Source organism: Enhydra lutris, unplaced genomic scaffold (genome assembly GCF_002288905.1).
Source record: "Enhydra lutris kenyoni isolate GAN:26980312 unplaced genomic scaffold, ASM228890v2 scaffoldscaffold8, whole genome shotgun sequence".
In the NCBI taxonomy this organism is placed as follows: domain Eukaryota; kingdom Metazoa; phylum Chordata; class Mammalia; order Carnivora; family Mustelidae; genus Enhydra; species Enhydra lutris.
This window is the reverse complement of record NW_019154092.1, coordinates 6,739,050-6,759,580: the sequence shown is the minus strand read 5'-3', so window position 1 is coordinate 6,759,580 and position 20,531 is coordinate 6,739,050. Positions and strand designations below refer to the sequence as shown.

Below are 20,531 nucleotides of genomic sequence, written 5' to 3'. Positions count from 1 at the left end.
TTCCTGCAGGGGGCTCCCCCCCTCACCCCCGCGCTGAAGTGGGGAGTCAAAGCTGTCTTGCCCAGAGCAAAAGGCTCATGCTTCTTGCAAGCGCTCACCTGTAGATGGCGCTGTCTTCTTTGCTGGGAATGGACTTCAGGTCTGTGAGCTCCAGGAACCGATCGTGGAAGTAGTGAAGGTGTAAAATGCACACCAAAAGAAAGGAGGTGGGGATGAAGATACGAGTGAACAGCTCTGCCACGGTAAACTGTTTTAAGCCAAGATCCTCCAGCCTGTAAAACAAAACAAAACGAAACAAAACAGAAAGCGAGTGCTTTTCTCAAGCACATTGATTTTGCTGTAAATCACATCACCGTCTTTCACCGCCCTGTTATAACATTTCTTGCATCCCCCACTCCTGTGTGCTGGCTTTGATTTTTGTCTCCATCAATCCAACTGACCTGCTCTCCCAGAGGTCAGAAACAACCTCAATATTGCCAAATTCAGTGACTGCTTCTCTGTCTTTGTTTAATTCTGCCTCTAGTCCTTCTCGAAACAATTCTGGTCTTGGTGCCGCCACACTGGCCTGGTTTTTCTCTTCTGTTGCTGTTTCCTCCATTTTTTTTTTTTTTTTTAATTGGACCTCCAGATGTGACATAGACCCAGACTTCAGTGCTGAGTCTCTTCTCCAGCTTATTCCCCGCCGCCCCCATGTTATCTCACAAGTACCACCTGGACACCATCTTTTCTATACACCATCTTAGCACCAGTGACTCAAATATGCATTTATAGCTCAGGTTTCTCCTATGGACTCTCATGCCCAAATATCTAACAGAAGTTCTTTTTTTTTTGTTTTTTTCCCTATAGTTATTTCATATTGAGTGTCTTCCAAACAGTGTTCTTGATTTCCCAGTTTTTCTGTCACGCTGTCCTGCACCCCTGCCCGCCACAACTTGAGTCCTCCCTGTATAACTGTCTACCTTGTGCCACATTCTGAAATCAGAAAGTCTGTCTTTCTTTGCCTTCATAGCACATTCATCCACATTTCCTTCAGCCTCCTAGACATCTCTTGAAGTTGCCCCCTCTGTTATCTGTCTCTGCATCACCTGCTCTAGATAAAACCACCACCATTTCTCACAGGACCCCTGCTGCTGCTGGCTAACCCGCCCTGTGGTTTTTACCCTCACCCTCGGGACAGCACATTTTTTCAGCCTGTCAAGAGTTCTTTAAAGACTTAAAAATGTCACCAAGAATAAAATGCCAACGAGCCCCGCCCATCCCGGGTGTCTGGCTGCGTTCTCCACCTCGGCTCTGTCCACTGTCCCCCCTTGCTCTGGGCAGCTGAAACTTCCCTGGCTTCCTCCCTTGTGCCAAACTCAGTCTTGTCTCAGGATCTTCCTGTTTGCTGCTGGGTTGCTTTTCCGTATCTCACTCCCAACTCACACTTTTCTTAAGCCCTTCAGGGGGAGATTAAATGGCACCTCCTCAGGGAAGCCTGCCCTGACCACTCCGTTTACAGTTTGTACCCTCACTGTTCACTACCTCGCCCTGTTTTTGTCTCCTGCACAGACTTGCCACAATTTGTAATTAATTTATTTGCATATTAAGTAAGGTTATTTTTTGTTTTCATTTGTTTGTTTGTTTTTTGGTCTCCTCCACTAGAACATAAACTCTGCAGTGCTTAGGCTCTGTCTGTCCCGCTTCCTGATGGGTCCCCAGGTCGAGCCAGTGTCTGGTACATGGGAGGCATTTGATAAATATTTGTTAAATAAATGTTAAAGACAGGTCAGCCTAGCTACATGGTGAGCCTTTCCTTTTAAGCTTTTCTCTTTCCCACCTCAGTATACTCATTCAGCTCCATGCCCCATTCTGGTAACTCATTCCAGACGTTTACAGCAGCAAATCATAAAAGAACACAGCACATGCACAGATCTATTACACGCACATGAATAATGATTTCCTCATTAGTCCACTAGCACTTTTGCTATGGCCTCAAGTACTCCTTAGAATCTTCGCACCAGCTCTGTAAGCGAGGAGAGGCTGCTGCTTTTTATCATAAGCCTAGGAATCAACTGAACTGCTGAGCGGAACTTCAACTTGGGAAGTAGAAGGCATGAATGATGAAGGACGAAGCAGGTATTTCACAGGAAACAGTGGGTTAAGCCTTTGCCTTCGGCTCAGGTCATGGTCTTGGGGTCCTGGGATCGAGCTCCCCATCAGGCAGGGAGCCTGCTTCCCTTCCTCTCTCTCTGCCTGCCTCTCTGCCTACTTGTGATCTCTCTCTCTCTGTCAAACAAATAAATAAATAAATAAAATATTTTTTTAAAAAAAAGTTATTTCATTAAAATGGGGCTGAAAATGCACTTTTTGGTGATTAGTCGTTAAGTACATACTCTACGTGTCAAGCCTAGGGTTTGGCAGGGAGACCACAGAAGGGCTTGTTCTCAAGGAACTTACAGACATTGATGACATCACAGTTTACTAGAACCTCCCCCAACGATGTTTGAACAAGATGAATGGAGATCTTCATGCCATCTGTCCCTTTCACAGCCCATTTTATACCAAATTGCTTACTTTTCTTTTTTCAATCCAGTCATATTTTGCCACAGGCCTGGGAAGTTCTCAAACTGATATGTGTATATAAAGATAAGCACCAGCATTGTGTAAATCACCACAGACATCCAAAAATACTTTAGGATTCGCCTCCACCATTCGTAGTGCACCTGTGAATCAGACATCGAAAAACACACAAGAAAAAAGAACTGATTAAAAAAAAAAAAAACTTACAAAAGCACCTCATTTATTCAAGCATGACAAGTGATGATGTTGACAAGTACTCAAAAATCAAATATATTTCATTTTTGGCTTTTGAGGCTCTGTTCCTCATAGAGTCAGCTGGGTCTGGATTGGAACCTTAGGACTACGAGAGTTGCTAACGAGGTCTTGGGTTAAGTCGCTCGACCCTTCTGAGCTTCCATTTCCTCCTCTGTGTACCTACTTTGAAAGCTGGAAAGAGGATGAAATCATCATAATTATAAGCTAGTCTATGGGAGGCATTCAAGGAATTATATGGTAGATGCTGTCATTGTGGTAGTTATTGCTGGGAGAAAAAACTGCCTCCATTTTGAGATTCCAGTATTTCAAAACTTCATCAATTTCGATTGAGATACTTTTGTCTCTACTGGTGAATTAGTGTAGTTGTTTCATTTGTCCTATTGGTTGCCTGCAAGAACAGTGTCCTGTTACACTTGTTTCTATCACTGAGTAACAATTTTTCTGTAAGTTAAGACTGAATTGGTGGAGATCTTCTTATATTTTAGTGGAATCTTCCATAAATTCTAATGGATAAAATACTAAAGAAGTTGATGTATTATGCATACACACACACACACACACACAGGTTCCTGATCCTAAAGTCTGAAGTACAAGTGAACGGGGTATCAACCCATATTTTAGATTGCCCAGCCGCTGTTCTTCACTGGCTGTTGAATAGTCAGTGAAATTAAAAATTGAAATTGAAATTGAAATTAAAATTGAAAATTGACATTAAATGTGGAATTAAAATTGAAATAAAAAATGAATTTAGTTACACAGGTTTTCTTTTTTTTTAATCAAGAAGTTTTGAAAAACTCATGAAGTTTTTGTTTTTGTTTTTTTTTTTACTTTTTAAGAATCCCAATTTTTAAAATAACATATACTCTGAAGACAGTCATTTCCCCTTCCAGGCCTCTTCATTTGCCTTTGAATCGCACTGATCACTTTAGATACTACATTCCTGGGATGACAATCATTTAGAATCTCAACAAAGGAAGCTCCTATGTATTCCTGGGCTGGCTACCAGGATTGAAAAAAGACAGAGGACGATGGTTTACCTACCTGATACAAGGCCACACAGAACAGAAACAGCACCATGTAGATGATTTTGTACATCACAATTTTACCCTCGAAGCTGACGAAGAAGAACATTCCTCCGCAGACGTAGATCCAGTACTTGATGAACATGGCCACCACCAGATTGCCCAGGACCTTCATGATGTCCTGGTCATCATCTTCTTCCACTTCCTCTTCTTCTTCCTTCCTTCTCTCTTGCTTCTCTTCCTTGGCTTCCTCTTCCTCCTTCTCTTCAGGCTCTCCTTCCATTTGTATATCTTGCTCGTCATCTTCAAAATAGAAGACCATGCAGTTACACTTAGTTGGTTCCCCACCCAGAGCCACACTTTGACTGTGTGTTGCATGGGTGGGGGGGGCATGGAAGCCCACGTTTTCTGTGTTACTCTGTGATTTGAATGATTTCAGATGGTTGCAGTAAACAAGGAAGCATTTATACCCAATCATAATCAACTTTTGAATTTCATACAGTTTAAAGGCTATGAACACGGGAATATTTTATGCTCATCTTTTTTATAATACCTAACTTCATTTCCGGTATCCAATGACTTTGAGTACTACAGGATCTAGAAAATTAAGCTTTGAGTACTACAGGATCTAGAAAATTAAGAACAGGGACTCCCCCTGCCCTCCATTCCATGGTTTTGCTTTCCACCATTGCAGTTACCCAAGGTCAACCACGGTCTGGAAGCAGGTGATCCTCCTCCTGACACACGGTCAGGTCAATAACAGCCTAATGTTAATGTCACCTGCCTGTGTCATTCACCTCGTCTCATCGCATGGGCATTTTCTCATCTCACAGCCTCACTAGAGGGCTGAGTACACCACAAGAAGATATTTTGAGAGAGAGTGAGACCACATTCACGTAACTTTTATTACCAAGTATTATTATAATTCTTCTTAGTAGTAGTTGTTCATGTCTTATGGTGCTTAGTTTATAAATTAAACTTTATCATAGTCTTGGATGTTCAGGAAATGACATAGTATCTTCAGGGTTCAGTACTATCTGCGGTGGTAGGCATCCACTGGGGGCTTGGAATGCATCCCCTATGAATAAGGAGTCCCCTGCACATGACAATAACACAGATTAAAACGACGATATCAATTTCAAATTCTGATTGTGTCAGGGCTCTGAAAGTGTGACCTTGGATAAACCATTTAACTTCTGTGAACCTGTTTCTTCTTCCCTTAAGTGGGAATCAATTTTGTGAGGATGGAATGAAGACGCATTTCCAAAAGCTCTTTGTGAGCTCCCGGATGTGCACGAAATCGTCCCCACTGGGGCCCTGGTTTTCCATCACTCCAGGTCACGCTCAGCTTTTATCTGGTCTGAAGCACAGAGGATTTCTGATGTATGTGGGGTGTCCTCTCTCTGTCATTTGCTGAGCACAAAACTCTCTAGTCACACTAATTTACCTTTTTCTTCATTTTCCTGACTTCCGATTTTGATCTCAGATAGAAGAGCTTCCTTCTCTTGAAGAGCTTTTTGCTCAGTGAGGTGTTGCCTCAGCAGGAGCCAAAAAGTAATGGTGAAAAGTATCTGAAAGCAGAGAATTAAGAATTAAGAATTAAGAACTAAGCCACACATTTGAAATGTAAATACAATTCAATATATACAACGTTTTCTCCACATTTCAGCAGAAACACCATAAATAAGCCTCTCCTTTGGAGACAGTCGGGCAGCCACTGGATTTCACCTGAAAGTCACTGGCTTTGAAATCCCCTTTGCTGAAGACACGAACAAGCGTGTTGAGGGCCAGGAGGACATTTGGCAGCAAGCTGGGGCCCAGGGAAGGTGTCCCGACAGCCCAAACTACTTCCATCTGGGCCAGAAGTCAGCTTTGGCAACTGATCTCCCCGGAGGGAGAAAGTCCTTGCTTTCCTGTCCCGACTGTGACATGAGCACAATTACAACAGGAAGACATATTTCTTCCGTAATACTCGTTGACTTTGCGATGTTCCTTGGAATGAAGAATTCCACAGATGGGGAAAAAGAACATTTTATCCCGGAAAACAGAACTCTCTAATATCCTAATCATCTCCCAAAGCTGAAGGAAGAATTGTTTTAAGTGTCCACACTTGTATTTTATGGTTTTGTGGAGGGCTGGGGGCAGGGGGCAAGCTGATGCTTTTTGGGGAGCTCCTTCTTCAGGAGATAGAGGACCTAGTACATAGTATTTGTTTTGTACTAGCTTTACTGCAATACAATTTACATGCTATATACAATTTATCCATTTAGAGCATGTGACTCTGTGGTCTTTCATGAAGTCACAGAGTTATGCAACCAACACTGCAGTCAGTTGTAGAATATTCTCATCACCCCGAAAGAAGCCTCAGAGCAGTTACCCTATTCCTGTCCACCTAAACATACTAAACATTCTTTGGTCAGTGGCTTCTTTTGTTTGGCATAATGTTTTCAAGGCTTATTCCTGTTGTAGCACGTGGTGGACCTCACTTCTTTTTATTATTTGATAGTATTCCATTGTACAGACAGCATGTCATTTCTCAGTTGATGGGCATTTAGGTGGTTACTTTTTTTGAGGTTATTATGAATAACACTGCTATGAGCATTCACGGGCAGGTTTTTGTGTGGACATAGGTTTTCAGTTCTGTTGGGTATAAAACCTAGGAGTGGAATTGCTGGGTCTTATGGCAGTTCTGCGTTTAACCTTTGGAGGAACTGAAAGACTGTTTTCCAAACTGTTTTCCAAAGTGGCCGCAGCATTTTCCAAGCCCCCCAGCATGAGGTTCCAGTTTCTCCACGTCCCCAATAATACTTATTATGGTCTGCTTTCTTCTTTTTTTAAGATTTTTCATTTTATTTTTTCATTTATTTTTTCATTTGAGAGAGAGTGAGTGAGAGAAAGGGAGCAGGGGAGAAGGAGAAGCAGACTCACCGCTGAACAGGGAGCCTATGCTGGGCTCGATCCCAGGACCCTGAGATCATGACCTGAACTGAAGGCAGATGCTTAACCGACTGCGCCACTCATCTACCTTTTTGATCCTAACCATCCTGCTGAGTGTGAAGTGGCATCTCACTGTGGTTTGTAGTACGATTTTAATAAATATTTGCCAAAGACATGAAAAGAAATAGACAAATGAATGGGTCAGTTTTACTTGGAATAACTGCCTACTTGATAGTCCATAATTACCCACTTCTCCTTTGCCTTCAGCATAAACCGGTCCCAATCAGTCTGGGACAACATGTTTAGGGCCAATGGAAGCCAAGATCCAGAGTGCCTCCATTCCTGAAAACCTGGCATTCTACTTCTGAGAGTCACAACAAATTGAACTATGGCTGCAATTTGGGAAAGAAATATGTTTCTCTAGTGCATGTCTAAGGAGCTTAGGAATGCTCAGCGGCAGATGAGACCCCTTTCCTGGAAAAGGTGATCAACAAGCCTGATTTGGAAAGCGCGGTTGGTGTAGTTGATGGAGTGGGGAAGACTCACTAGCAACTGAAGGATATTACCAAGGATCTGAGTCTTACTTCCCCAGAGTGTCAGACCTCTGGGGACCTGGGACATATTCTTTCTTTCCTCTCATTTTCCATCACAGCGACCCATCCAGTACTCTGCAAAGAGTGTGTTTAATAAAGTACTTTGACAAATGTCACTGTGATATTTTATGATCTTAGGTTGTGTTGTTATCTATGATAAAGACTTGCATTTTTTTTTTTTTTTAGCTCCTGGGTACATTAAAATATAAGTGGAGACCCTACTTTCTTCAGAATAACACTGTTTTGTTTTTTTGTTTTGTTTTGTTTACAAGTAATACATTTAATTCCCTGACCTCCAAGAGCTGTTCATCTTAGATTAGACAGGAGGTTGTTCAACCAGCTAGCTGGGATACTTTTCAGATGTCTCACCAATATTCCAAGCCAGGTTGGAATGGATTTGCATAGTCAAAAGATGAGGTTTTGAATTTCTCTTATAAAGAAAAGACTAGCTTCTCAGTTTTGGGTGTGTGTTTGGGGGGAAGGTCAGGGAGGGAGAGAAGGAGTGGGTAAGAGTGTGAGACTAATGTGACTTGTCAGTGAAAATACTCCGTGGGACTGTCAGCATGGAGAGGGGGTTTGAGAAAGAAAGGAAGGAGGTTGCCATGGTCTGTGAACACAGGGGATTATGAGCTAATTATTGTCATCACTATTCACCTGCTAGGAGTTTCTCCTCTACCCCAATAAACTTCACCAAAAGGTCTGTTATGAGAACCAGTCCTTGGTCTACTAGTTCCCCGTTCATGCCTAGTTGCCTTGGATATGGGGTATTTGGTAACCTGTAAGAAAGGAGCTTGCTCTCCGAAAAGGTGAACTTTGTGAGATATAAATTCATGTCCTTTTCAGAGAATGATTCTCTGCCTGGAGGAAAAAGGTGTTTAAGGCTCATGGAGTAATGACACAGGACTGCTCTCACAGGTCTTAACACAATGTTATCAACACAATGGACACATGTGGTTTAAAGTCGACTACACTGTCCACAAAACAGAATGGTTGGGGCACATAATCTGAAGTCAAGGCTATTAAAACAGGCCACAAAAGTAATGAGTACTGGGAGATCATGAACCTTGTTGCTACCTATGAAGGCCTACCATATAATCTGCAGAAGGAAAAACCAGAAGTGTCATACTCAATTTTTGCTGCTAACAGCGTTTTTGAAGACATAATTGAAGAAAAAATGTTGTTACTAATAATCAGTGATTATCTGTAACAACAATGCATTCAGCCTTTTTTGAAAAACGGAGATCAAAGAAAGTCCTCTAACCCTTGCACACATTTTACCCTGTATTTTCTTATTTCCCCTTGTAATTTCTACTATACTGTAATTGACATTAAAGTATAGCAGACAGTATTTTTCCTCTAAGTGGAAAGCCTTGTTATTGTAAATAAAATCTGAAAGTGTGGTGTAATATTAGAGAGACCACTAAGTAATATAAATTGTTTCCTAGAGTTTTTAATCTATTCATTTTTGTAAAGCCTCAAATATTTGGAACCCATGTGAGTAAGTCTGTGCTCAGATATGCTTCTTATGATTATTGTGGATTTGTTTCAACATTTTGTTTTCTTGTTTTCCTATTAATTTACCTTGGAGGCAAGTTCTCCTGGCTCTTTCTTTTCTAAAAATCCTGGGACCTTCTTAATTTCGGGAAGTTCAAAACTCCATATATACTGTAATATCAGCAACAGATTTCCGTAGACAACCATGAAAGGAGAGCTGATCATGGCATATTTTCTTCTGTTGCGAATCATCCAAAGGGTGCATGACCAAATCAACAACACAAAGGTCAACCAGCTGTGATAGGTGATGCTCCAAGCCTCGAGGGAGAAGGAAAGAGACAACACAACGATGGTGAGTACAATGTGGAGTCCCCGCTCTCTGCTGAGTTAGAAGTTGTCTAAAAGGAAAAAGTGAATAATATTCAATCCAGGGAGAAGAGGGAGTGTGAAATCATGGAGAGACATCCCAACCTGGGGCATAAGGACAAACTGAAGAGAAAGACTGATCTCGTCAAGAATATCATTGTTTTTTAACTTCCTGCAGGGAATGGAGCCGAGGGCACGGGTGTGTTCCTTCTAAATTTTTTCCCCTTTAGGTAGAAGGGTGTTGATCTTCACCCTACTTTACAGTATTGAAGGCAACTGTAAGTGCTTCATCCCTTCTTTTTCTAAACTAGCTTGAGAGTGATTTAAGTCATTTAAGAGTGGCAGGTCAATGTGGTCATAGCTGGGCTCCGAAATGGAAGTCATGGGCATCACTAGGGTAAGAACACAAGTCGGGCATCAGAGATCACTCTGGGATTATCTGAGAAGATGTGCACCATAGAAATTAGAAAATTTACACAAGGAAGGTGTGTCATTGGCTTCTGCACACTCCAAACAATAAAACCAAGTTCATTTGAAGGTCAGCCTTGGCTTCTGTCCTGCAAGGAGTAGGATTAAAGAGCCATCAGACTCATTGGACAAATGATACATCTCCTTCCATTCACATGAAGTTTGCAAAGAATCAGAAATGTATCTCAAAGGGCAGCTACTGGAACAATACCTAAATCAGGCTCAAGACTATTATCAACTTTCGGAAATCTATTTTTTCTTACCATGATCTCTGATACTAAATCTTTGTAAAAAGATGTTTAAAAGCATTTTCTAGATATATTTGAGGCTAATTGAGTCAACTGTATTCCTGAATATCATGAATTACCAAGAGTTAGTTGGACAGTCCAAAATGTTTTACAAGTCTCTTTTGTTTCTGGAAAATAGAGAAGTATTAAGATAAAGGAAGTCAACATGGAACAGTTATTTCCTCTCAGCAATTTGCAAATTTGTCCTAAAGGACAGCTAGCTTTTTAAGTGGCAGATTATTTAAAATTTTTGGTTGAAACATATGATAAACACAAGCTGGAAATTAAAATTGCTCTTATTAAAATTATATTAGTGACTGATAACCACTAGCAAGGCTGAATTATTTGCATGAAAATATGATTTCTTGAAAGTATTGTTTATCAGAAGTTAGGTTACATTAAATGCTTTTGCATTTGCATTAAATAGTGTATTTAATGCATTTATCCCAATATGAAATGCAGACGAGACTGTCATTTTTGTGTGTGACCCAGAATAATCTTATCTTCAGAGATATCATAATTCTAGTAGATTGTCCCCCTCCTCCCCACAAACTACTCTTGGGAAGGTGAGGGTGATAGAGGAAGGAAAGTAAGTTAAGAGGGTTTTTTTTAAAACCTCTTTCCTTTTTAGTGTCTAAGTCACCTATGCCTTTCAGTGTGGTGGTTCAGCCATTTCTGCATTACGATCAGTTTCCAGATTGCCTGATAGTGTAGCAAATTTGTACTTTGTAGTTTTGAATAAATACATGTATCATTCTAACAGACTTGGCTCCCCAGGACTGTCCTTTCTGTCTGTGATTAAAATTCTGTTGCAGTAGGGTGCTTCTGTGGAAGGCAGGCACTTTTAAAAACACTAATATTATGGCTCTGTTAAAACAATGAAAATGGCACCAGACAAGGGCACGTCTTTAATGAAGGATCTGCTCTGTTATGTTGTTTTTACAATATATTTTTTCTACTAAGTAGCAAAATGTGTATTCCAAGTTTTTTTGTTTTGTTTTGTTTTGTTTTTAAGCTCTATTTCTTTACAAAGAAAGACCAAACTAGGGGTACCTGGGTGGCTCAGTCGGTTAAGTATCTGCCTCCAGCTCCAGTTATGATATCAGGGTCCCCCCTGCATTGGGCTTCCTGCTCCGTGGGGAGTCTGCTTCTCCCTCTCCCTCTGCCTTCTCTTCCCCGCTGCTTGTGCACGTGCTCTCTCTCTCTCAAATAAATAAATAAAATCTTAAAAAAAAAGATCAAACTGAACTGGCTTATTTTTAGAAAGAAGAAAAGTATATAGATACTCTATTGAGTTCAGAGTCAGAATTGTATATTTCATTTATAATTGGTATTTTAAAATTAGAATTTTATTACAGTTTAAATTAGAGGTTGATATATCAAAAATGTCAAAAGGTACCAAGAGCACAGAATTAATATTATTTAAAGAACAGAGTTTGTAATCACTAAATGAGCCATCTTTAATTTCCAAGAGCTTTCTCTTTGCCAGCCCTCTCTCAGATGTGCAGTGGTCCTTACGAGAAGCTGACATTGACTAAACATGCAGGTACATTTGGAAGACATCTTGAGGGTGTGACTGGAGAAATTGTGTTTAGGTATTTCCCCTTTAGAGGTATAGAATATTTTCATTTTTTATCATCAAAGTTGTCATGGGATCTCACCACTGACCACTAAATATGGAATATTTTTGTCATTTTTGGGAAGATTTTATTTATTTATTTGACAGAGAGAGAGAGCACGCGCCAGAGAGCACAATGGAGGGAAATAATAGAGGGAGCAGGAGAAACAGGCTCTCTGTTGATCAGGAAGTCCAATGTAGGACTCAATCCCAGGACCCTAGGACCATGACCTGAGCTGAAGGCAGATGCCCAACCAACTGAGCCACCTGCCCCAATAGGGAAGAGTTTTGTGTTAGTTAAGTGTTAGGCATCTCAAAAATAAATCAGATTTCCCATACAAGCTTGTTTTTAAGAAGGTTATAAATTAGAGGGTCTTTTATTTTCTATCTCTAGGCTAAAGGACTATTTTTTTGAAGCTGTGATGCCCGAGATGGAAGAAGTGAGTATAAACACACATCAACTGAGCACGCACAATCAGAAAAGCTCTTGGGAACTCTGGTTGACATTCATACTGAACGTCATATGAACGTTCATATGAACTTGACTTTCATACTGGTAAAAATTTACTGCAGCTAAGATGGAGTAAACTCTCACTCAAATTTAGGGTAAGATGTGAATGTAACTCTCACTGTCTGAAGAAAATAAAAGCAGTCTGTGTTAACTTTGGACACCTTCAATACCACACAGAAAAACTACCCAATAGATCTTTTAATTTTTAAAAAAATGTATTATTATTATTATTATTATTATTATTATTTTATAGAGGGAGGGAGAGAGCAGGGGGAGGGTAGAGGGAGAGAGAATCTTAAGCAGGCTTCACACCTGGGGCAAAGCCCAATGTGGGACTTGATCTCACAACTTTGAGATCACGACCTGAGCTGAAGTCGAGAGTTGGACATTTAACTGACTGAGCCACCCAGGGGGACCGCAATAGATCCTTTTAAACTGGCAAAAAAGGAAACAGTCACATTTGACAGGCTAATTTGAGAGAAATGTACTAATATTTAAAAAGAGGCTAAATAGAACAGAACAGGATTTTGAAATCTGTAGTATGAGGGTCCCAAGAAAAATAAAAATAAACCAACCATCCCCCGCTGAGACATTAGGGAGATTAGAAACTGGTGCCAGCCACGAGAGGGCTGTGGGGCATTTGTGGAGCATGCCCGCTGTCCCCTCTCATACATACCATCATGGCAATGAGGGCACAGATGTAACTTTGTTTCATAATAAACTGGAACACAGAGACCATGGCGTGAACTTTAACGCTTCGTTTCTCCTCATGGCTCCTTTCCTCCTCAAATTCTTCCTTCTCATCCTCTTCTTCCTCTTTCTTTTCTAGATAGAGAGATAATTTATATAACTTGATGCTAATATGTAAACTCTGGATAAATGTCCCCAGCAGTGTAGCACATATATGGTTTTAATAGAGACTTTTATTTAAGATTTTAGAGATGATTTCCAACTAACAAAGCCTTTAGATTCAAACAGATTCAGTAAGTATTGCCTGGTCAGTGTAATGGAATCCTGCACTCAGAAATCCCAGAAAGAAAATCTGAACTTAAGAGATGATGGAGGGTAGCCTGTAAGATGATTCCCAATGATCCTACCTCATGATTGTGTATTCCTCTCCCCTTGAGTGTGGGTGGGACCTCACAAATAGGAGGGATGGTATAGAACTTCCAAGATCAAGTTTAAAAAGATCGTGACTTCTGCCTTGGCTACTTTCTCTCATTTTCCTGCTCATTCTGAGAAGCCAGCTGCCATGTTATAAACTGCCCTAAGAAGAGGTCTGGGAGGCAAGGAACTGCTTACTAGTCTCTGGCTAGTAGTCAGCAAGAGCTTGAGGCCAGTCAATAACTACGTGGGTGTGTGTGAAAGCAGATTCTCCTCAGGTGAGCCTTCAGATGAGACCACAGCCTGAGCCAGCAGCTTATCTATAACCTCATTGGAGACCTCGAGCCAGAGAAGCTCACCCTAGTCACACCCGATCCCTACCCCACAGAAACTGTGACAGTAAATGTTTTAAGCCACTAGTGTTTGGAATACTTTGCTTTTCAGTAATAGATAATTAATAAAAGAGTATCTGGAGTACAGATATAGTGAAGGTGCAGAAAACCAACCAGACAACCAACTGAGCAACCATTTTGCCAGTGTGAGCTCGGTAACCCATATCATGCTGAGGCAGAAAGTCATACTAAGAATGGAAATATCACATTAAAAGCAAGAAAAAGTGTGGAGGGCTGAGGAGAACAGGACCAGCAATGGAAAAGAACTGGCACAGTAGTGAAAGAAAGGTTTCTCCTCAAGATCCTCTTTTACAGGTCAGGAAAACTAATTTGATTTCAAACATGAAGTAATGAGTGACACACTTATGTGAAACATCCTTTCTGTCCTGTTCAAATTAAATGGGTTGCATGTAAGTGGGTTGCATCAGGGAGTTGCTCTATACCACAAAGAGGAAACATAAACCACCGAAAACCCAGTGAGCGTGCACAGCACTCTCCAGAAGTGAGTGTGGCATGATGTGGCAGTATTTCCTCATGCACAAGCCCACTGCCTTCCACCCCTCCAATGTTGGGACTGGGGGCTATAAGGGAAGTCCACAGATGGGAGACAGGAAGAAATGGAGTCTGAGGCATTTTTCCAGTTCCTGGTGCTACTTTTCTGGTTGTAACACTGTCTGTGTATATAGATTCAAATAAAAAAAAAAACTAACTTTCCAGCTTTTGTTTTACCTTTGGAAGTCCAGGTTATGACATGAGAATGTGTGCGTGCCTGTCAGTAGCCAAATTCTGCTTATTTCTCTTTATGTTAAGTCACGGGTAATGAAAAGACACCTGGCCGTGACCTCAGTGTCTCAACCTTTAGAAGTTGCAAATGCTGGTTCCTGGGCCTGTCCTTTGTAATTCAGATGCCAAAGAATGGAAGAACCCGCTTTAGAGAGTAATTTCCTTGAGCTATTTGGTAAGTGAAAACCTTGGTTTAAGCCCAAGTTACGAACTGAAACACACGCACGTAGAAAGCAGAAATGGGTAATTAACCCATGGAGTCTGGTGCTCCATGAAGATGGCAGGTGCCACCTGGGGGTGGGGGGATGGGCGGGGCTGCTAGCTTAGGGACCTGAACTCGGTCTGACCTTACTGAGGAAGGCTGCAGAGTGTGACTAACCCTTTGTACTGCTCAGTGGATACCAGGTCAAGGACAACTGCAGGGAGTACTATAACTACACAGAACACTATAGTAGAGTAAGTCCGACAAAGAATTATGAAAAAAAAATACATTAAGCTGACTGTATCAATAATACAGACTGGAGAGTTGCCCAGTTGCTGGCCATTTACTCAAGGTAGGATCATGGGTCACAACTCTAGGTTTAATCCCATATAAACAGAAAACACCTGCATGTACTCTGCTTTTATTTTTCTTCCTCAGTAGCAAACTTAGTTAATTCTCCCTCTATGAATTGATGATAGGCATGGTCTCTGGCAGGACAGTGACAACAGTGGTTGAGTCAACTGCTGCCTTGCAGGAACGAGGGTCTAGCATTGCCAAATATTCACATTGTTCAAGGGATTCCAGAAACTTCCATATCTCAGTCAGAGCTGCACTTTCAAAATGTTGGTTATTTTCATTTTTTCGCTTCAGAAAATGCTGCGTAGGCCAACCAGACAAAACATGACCCAAGTCACAGACACCAATTTGTCATCTCTAGGAATGGCTTGTTTTCCTTCAACATAATAAACTGAGAGAGACGGGAGGAAAAGGTCTAGTATAAGTTTCCACCCTCCCATTCTCCCCCGCCCCCACTTTTTTTACTAGACAAAAAGAACTCTTTCTGAAAACATTCATCCATTAACCAGCAGAATTTCTGACCATGATTATAATATCAAATTCTAGAAAAAACAAAACACACATACACACATGGGTTTAACACTATAAATGAGTTGACATATTTAAAATAATTTTTTATCCCTTTATTTTTCAAAGCTTTCAATTATACCATTATTTTGTACAGAAGGACAAACTAGCCATAGCAATATGGTGGGGCGATATACATGACTGAAGGAAAGAAGCTTCATTATGCTGAGCATGGAAGACAATACCCGTTAGAAAAAAATAGAACGGACACAAGAAACAATGAAACGCAAAGAGACTCCAGGTGCATGCATGAGAGGAGATGAAAGCAGCAGGGCTGGCTTCTTACCTGAGGAGTCTTCGGAGGGCTGCCACCGGTACTGGGGGGTGGAGTACAGCTCGGCTTTGGCAGGGCCGTTCTCTATGGGCAGACTTGGGTGGATGGTGTGGTAGTCTACAGGATTGCCGTTCACAGTCACCAGCAGGCCCTGACAAGGGAGCGCGGGGCAAAGGCACAGTTGTGTTTCCAATGTGGGCACACTGCCTCCTTGCCTTGTGCTAGCTAGACAGAACCCTACAGCGGATAACTGATTGACAGTTGAACGAGGTCGTCATTTACCCACTTGAGCAAAATGAATCATCTACACTCCTCGGTTCACATCTATTTTCCAGAGTGGTCCCAGTAAAAATGGAATCTGATCTTCTTGTACTTCTGCTAAACCCCAGGCAAGGCACCCTCTGTTCTTAGTACCAAGGGGAAACCCTGGAAAGGGCTGGCTGAGGCTTCCTGGTCTGGATTGATCCCCTCTCCAGCCTCTGCTCTTAGGGTTTCTCCTCCCAGCCCTCCTCCAGCTGTTGGAATTCCAGACTTTTCCTAGTTCCCAGCCAAAGCACCCCTACCTTGGCCACTCCCCACCCTGTCCACAACCCAGTGCAGCTCTGCAGAGGACTAATGCAGTCTTGGGTTAGCTAGAGCCCTCTCGGAAGGTCTTTGCTGAGGCTGCCATCTTGGAATTCCCATGTTGAACTTTGTAAACGCTTAGTGCGATTTCTTGTTTTTTCCCTGTCTCTTTGGCTTTAGGGTATAAGCGTGTGTGTGTGTGTGTGAGTGTGTGTGTGTGTCCATGAACATGCAAGACTTCCTATTCAAATTATGTAATAGGTCTATCTGCAGAGCAAAATGTTTTTAAGAACCCTCCAACCGGCTTTTAAAAAGTTTAAATACATTCTGTATGACTATAGTCGAGCTCATATTATATGAGGTAGTGTTATAACGGCAATAAACCAGATATAATTTCTACAAGAAAAATATTCAAAAACTTAGGGAAATTTTATAGATCATTAAAATATACTCAAAGGAGCCAATCCCATTTATATCACTTCTGCATCACTTATACGAGCATAAAAGATAATTCTAAGAATATACTAACATCAGATGGTTTGTAGTCATCTTGGGTCATGGATAAAAGCTGCAAAAGCAATGCAGAACAGCATTGTTAGTAGGTAAGGAAAAAGCATTTCAATGTTTATATATATCTGTAAAGTTTTACTACACATCTACCATTCCTTCAACTAGCTAGATGCTAGTATGTTAAAATTGCCATGCAAAGTATAAAGGGACAAATAATTGAACTGGATGTCGTTATGTGTTATAACTACTCTCCAGCTTCTGGTGTTGACTTTTAATTGTGACAACAAATAACTAGTCATGAACCACGTGATTACAAAGGCTGATTGTATTTTTTAACTGTCTTGTTTTACTAGAATAAGCTTCTGCTGTTAGTAGCCCCCAAACCCCTGAGACCTCCGCAGAATTCTGAAAACATTTACTTTTCAAGAAATAGATGTTTCATACGCAGGAAAAATTGATTTGTAATGCACGCTGAGAATATTTTAATATTTACATATTATCTACCACAAACTAATTATTACATGACTGTGCTTTTATTTTTTACTTTTTTATTTTTTTTTATGACTATGCTTTTAAACTATATTAGCACCAGGTGGTTTGGGCCTTCCTCAAATAAGAAGCACTTTCTGGGCTAATGGTTCTCCAACTTTTTTGGATCAGTACTCATTTATAATCACAAAAAATCACTGAGAGTCCCAAGGAGTTTTTAATGATGTGGGTCCTGTCTATCAATATCTACTATACTAGAAATTAAAACTGAGGCCTTGAAAAATATTTATTAGCTCCATTAAATTTTCCTCAAAATTTAACATGTTCACATAAATCGTTTTATTCAAATAGCTATATTTAAAAAAAAAACAGTGAAAAAATATGCTTTTGTGTATCTTTTTAATATCTGGCTTAAAAGAAGACAGCTGGATTCTCATATCTGTTTGTGCATTTAATCTGCTGTGATATGTTATTCTGGCTGAAATATATGAAGAAAATCTGGCTTCACCAAGCTTTGTAGTTGGAAAAAGAAAGAGTATGTCAATTGGCTAGCCAGGTCATTGTGGACAGTTGTTTGTTTTGATGCCATACCAAACTCAACAAGTGGTAGTGACCTCAAGATTAGCTGCTACGTGGAATCTGAAATTGTATCAATGAGAATTTCATTCTGTTACATTAAAATCCCACTGCTGTATCACATATTGGTGATTTGCCTCAGTGAGTTATACTGTCTACCAAATATTGACACATTTCATTACACAATATTTAAAAAAAACTCATTTGTTAATACAGTTCTATCACTGATCTCATCATGGAGGTCCTCAAGTATGGGGGCATTTTCAAGCTCTGAAGAATGGATCCAAGTTTTCTAATATTCTAATTTTCACTCAAAATTTCAAATTTTACCACTGGCAACAAACATTGTCGGTTGTTTGCCTTGAAGTGATGGGCTCACTTCATGTACTTGCCAGGAATTCTCTGCCAAATCCTCATCTCTGAACACCCGTAACTCGTCCACTTGTGGTTCCTCCCAGAGCCTGTGGTGTGCGGTGGGCGACAGCCAGCTCAGCTCACCCTTCCTACACTTGACCAAGGGCTTTTGAGCAAGACATCATCACCCTCTCACACGTGGTACTCTGTTGGACTTCTTTGCCACACAGGGTATTAAAAATACGGTGAGTTCTGAAGTAGAGATTTAAGAAAATGGATATCCATTTTTGGTTCACCAAGGACATTCATAAGTGAACCGGCCTCACCGCTTTCTTTCTTCGGAGTGCGTGGCCACCAAGGGTAGGGCTGTGGGTGTGGGGGATTCGTGCCATCGCCTGGGTCTGCTTTTTGCTTTTGTATCAGCAGAATGCAAGTCGGCATAGTGAAAAGAAGGCACGTATTTTAAATATTACTTAAACAAGAGTTTTGAGCTTATGGAGGGTCTCAGGAATTCCCCAGAAGTCCATAGGTCTCTCCATTTGAAAAATTCCTGGGCTATCTTCTATGGCTATCTGTCGTTTGTAAAAGAAGCAGTATAATCTGACACATGGTGTGATGAGAGAGAAAGGCCCCTGGAAATCCTCAGACATCTTAGGGCACCCCATGGGCTGGCAAGGCCATCCACCTCCCTGAGGCAGCTCATTCATTGCTTTGCCCTCTCTCAGCACATGGCGGCCATGTTGAGAACAAGACCATTTGACTTCAAGAACCCACTGGCCACCAAATAAGTCAGAGAATCTACTCCTCAATTCTCTAACATGCTACCAAGCAAGTGGCTTGTATCTGTCATGATGACATTGCAAATGGGCATTTTTAATGAGTCAGTATAGCCCTGAGTTGAGTTCAACATGGTCAATAATTGCTCCAAGGGTTATATGAATTACCCATCGTGACTTGCTTTTCCTTGTCAATCCATACTGTTGCCTGGGAGTAGTAAGAGATCCTTAATCATATTCACATAGACGGTTTTGTTCTCTCTAAGTGGTTGCTTGAGTTATTACTGTGGCCAGCTGGCCAATGAAATGAAATTATTTTCTGCAATGTTTTTGACACTGAGACTTTCCCTGCCTGTGCTAACAGTTGCTTTGTTATTTTTTGTGTGTTCTAAACACAAATCTATTTTTCTTTTTAAATTAAGTCTTTCTTTTAAGGATGAAGAGACTTCATAGAAAGCACTCAAATGTAAACTGGTGTTTTCATAGCACTGGGTTCCCCTCTCTGCATAGAGCTTTCTGCTACTGAGACTTCAAAATCAAACTCCTTCTGTAAACTATGCACAATCTGAGTTTGCGTATGATATATGACTCATATTCAGCAATGTAACACAAAAGAAGCAAAATAAATTAGGGAATGGAAATTGCTTTCTTGTGGCTTACTTTTCTTTCGTCAGTTGGGTAATGGGTGGCATACCACAGGCTTCGCCTCCTCTCCGCTGTTATTTGGATGGGGCTACAAGCCAGGGCTCTGTCCTCTTCCTTGGTCCTGTCATCCTGCACCTGAGACACAGAATAACCCACAGGACCAGCTCTGCTTCCCAGAGCAGCTCCCTTAGTGGCCTGGGGGACCCTGAGAAAGTGTTTCCCCCATGCCTTGATAATGATCAATTTTTTAAATGAATGTATATGATAGGTGGGATTTCATCAAGACATTTTAAAGAATGACACCAATGCTCCCTTGTAAATTCTCAGCACATCAATGATACATCCTGATCCCTTCTAAGCCCCATAAATAACAGAGATGAGCTCTCATGTGAACTATCCACACCTTCCCACCAGGTATTCCAAAGTCCACTCACCACGCAAATGGTTCTTAAAGGAAGGACCTTCAAAAAAGTGCTCAGTGGACTGTGTGACCCACCCATGGTTAGTCTTTAATTAAAAGAAAATTAAGTAAAGGCAGAATCATTGAGAGCTTACACACAACAGTAAGGAAGAACTCATCTAATGCACAAAACCATCACCTTGCCTTACAGGACACTGGCCTACATTGGACAATTGGTCTAGAAGAGACATAAAGAAAGAGAGAGAGTATAAGGGGCAGAATGCCCTTGAGTGCTTTTGTATGGTTTCCCAACAAAGGTGTTCCAACAAAAAGGGCATTAACACACCACCGATAGTGGAGTGCAGGAAGGGAACTCAAGGTCTTGGTGCCCAGTTTCTGGGTTCTGGTGTGCCAGGGTAGAGCACCCA

At 41.1% G+C, this 20,531-nt stretch overlaps 1 protein-coding gene across 1 annotated transcript in view; it reads right to left on the bottom strand.

Moving 5' to 3' along the window:
* The window catches only part of LOC111142520 (piezo type mechanosensitive ion channel component 2), a 462,751-nt gene that overhangs the window by 104,077 nt on the left and 338,143 nt on the right, over nt 1–20,531 (bottom strand). The window contains exons 9-17 of the mRNA XM_022495760.1: nt 19,719–19,838; nt 16,883–16,921; nt 15,802–15,940; nt 12,787–12,935; nt 8,948–9,178; nt 5,284–5,407; nt 3,856–4,139; nt 2,554–2,702; nt 99–272 (exon numbers count right to left, since the gene is read on the bottom strand). Of these exons, the coding sequence (XP_022351468.1) occupies nt 99–272; nt 2,554–2,702; nt 3,856–4,139; nt 5,284–5,407; nt 8,948–9,178; nt 12,787–12,935; nt 15,802–15,940; nt 16,883–16,921; nt 19,719–19,838 (1,409 nt within the window). The remainder of the gene's footprint in view (nt 1–98; nt 273–2,553; nt 2,703–3,855; nt 4,140–5,283; nt 5,408–8,947; nt 9,179–12,786; nt 12,936–15,801; nt 15,941–16,882; nt 16,922–19,718; nt 19,839–20,531) is intronic.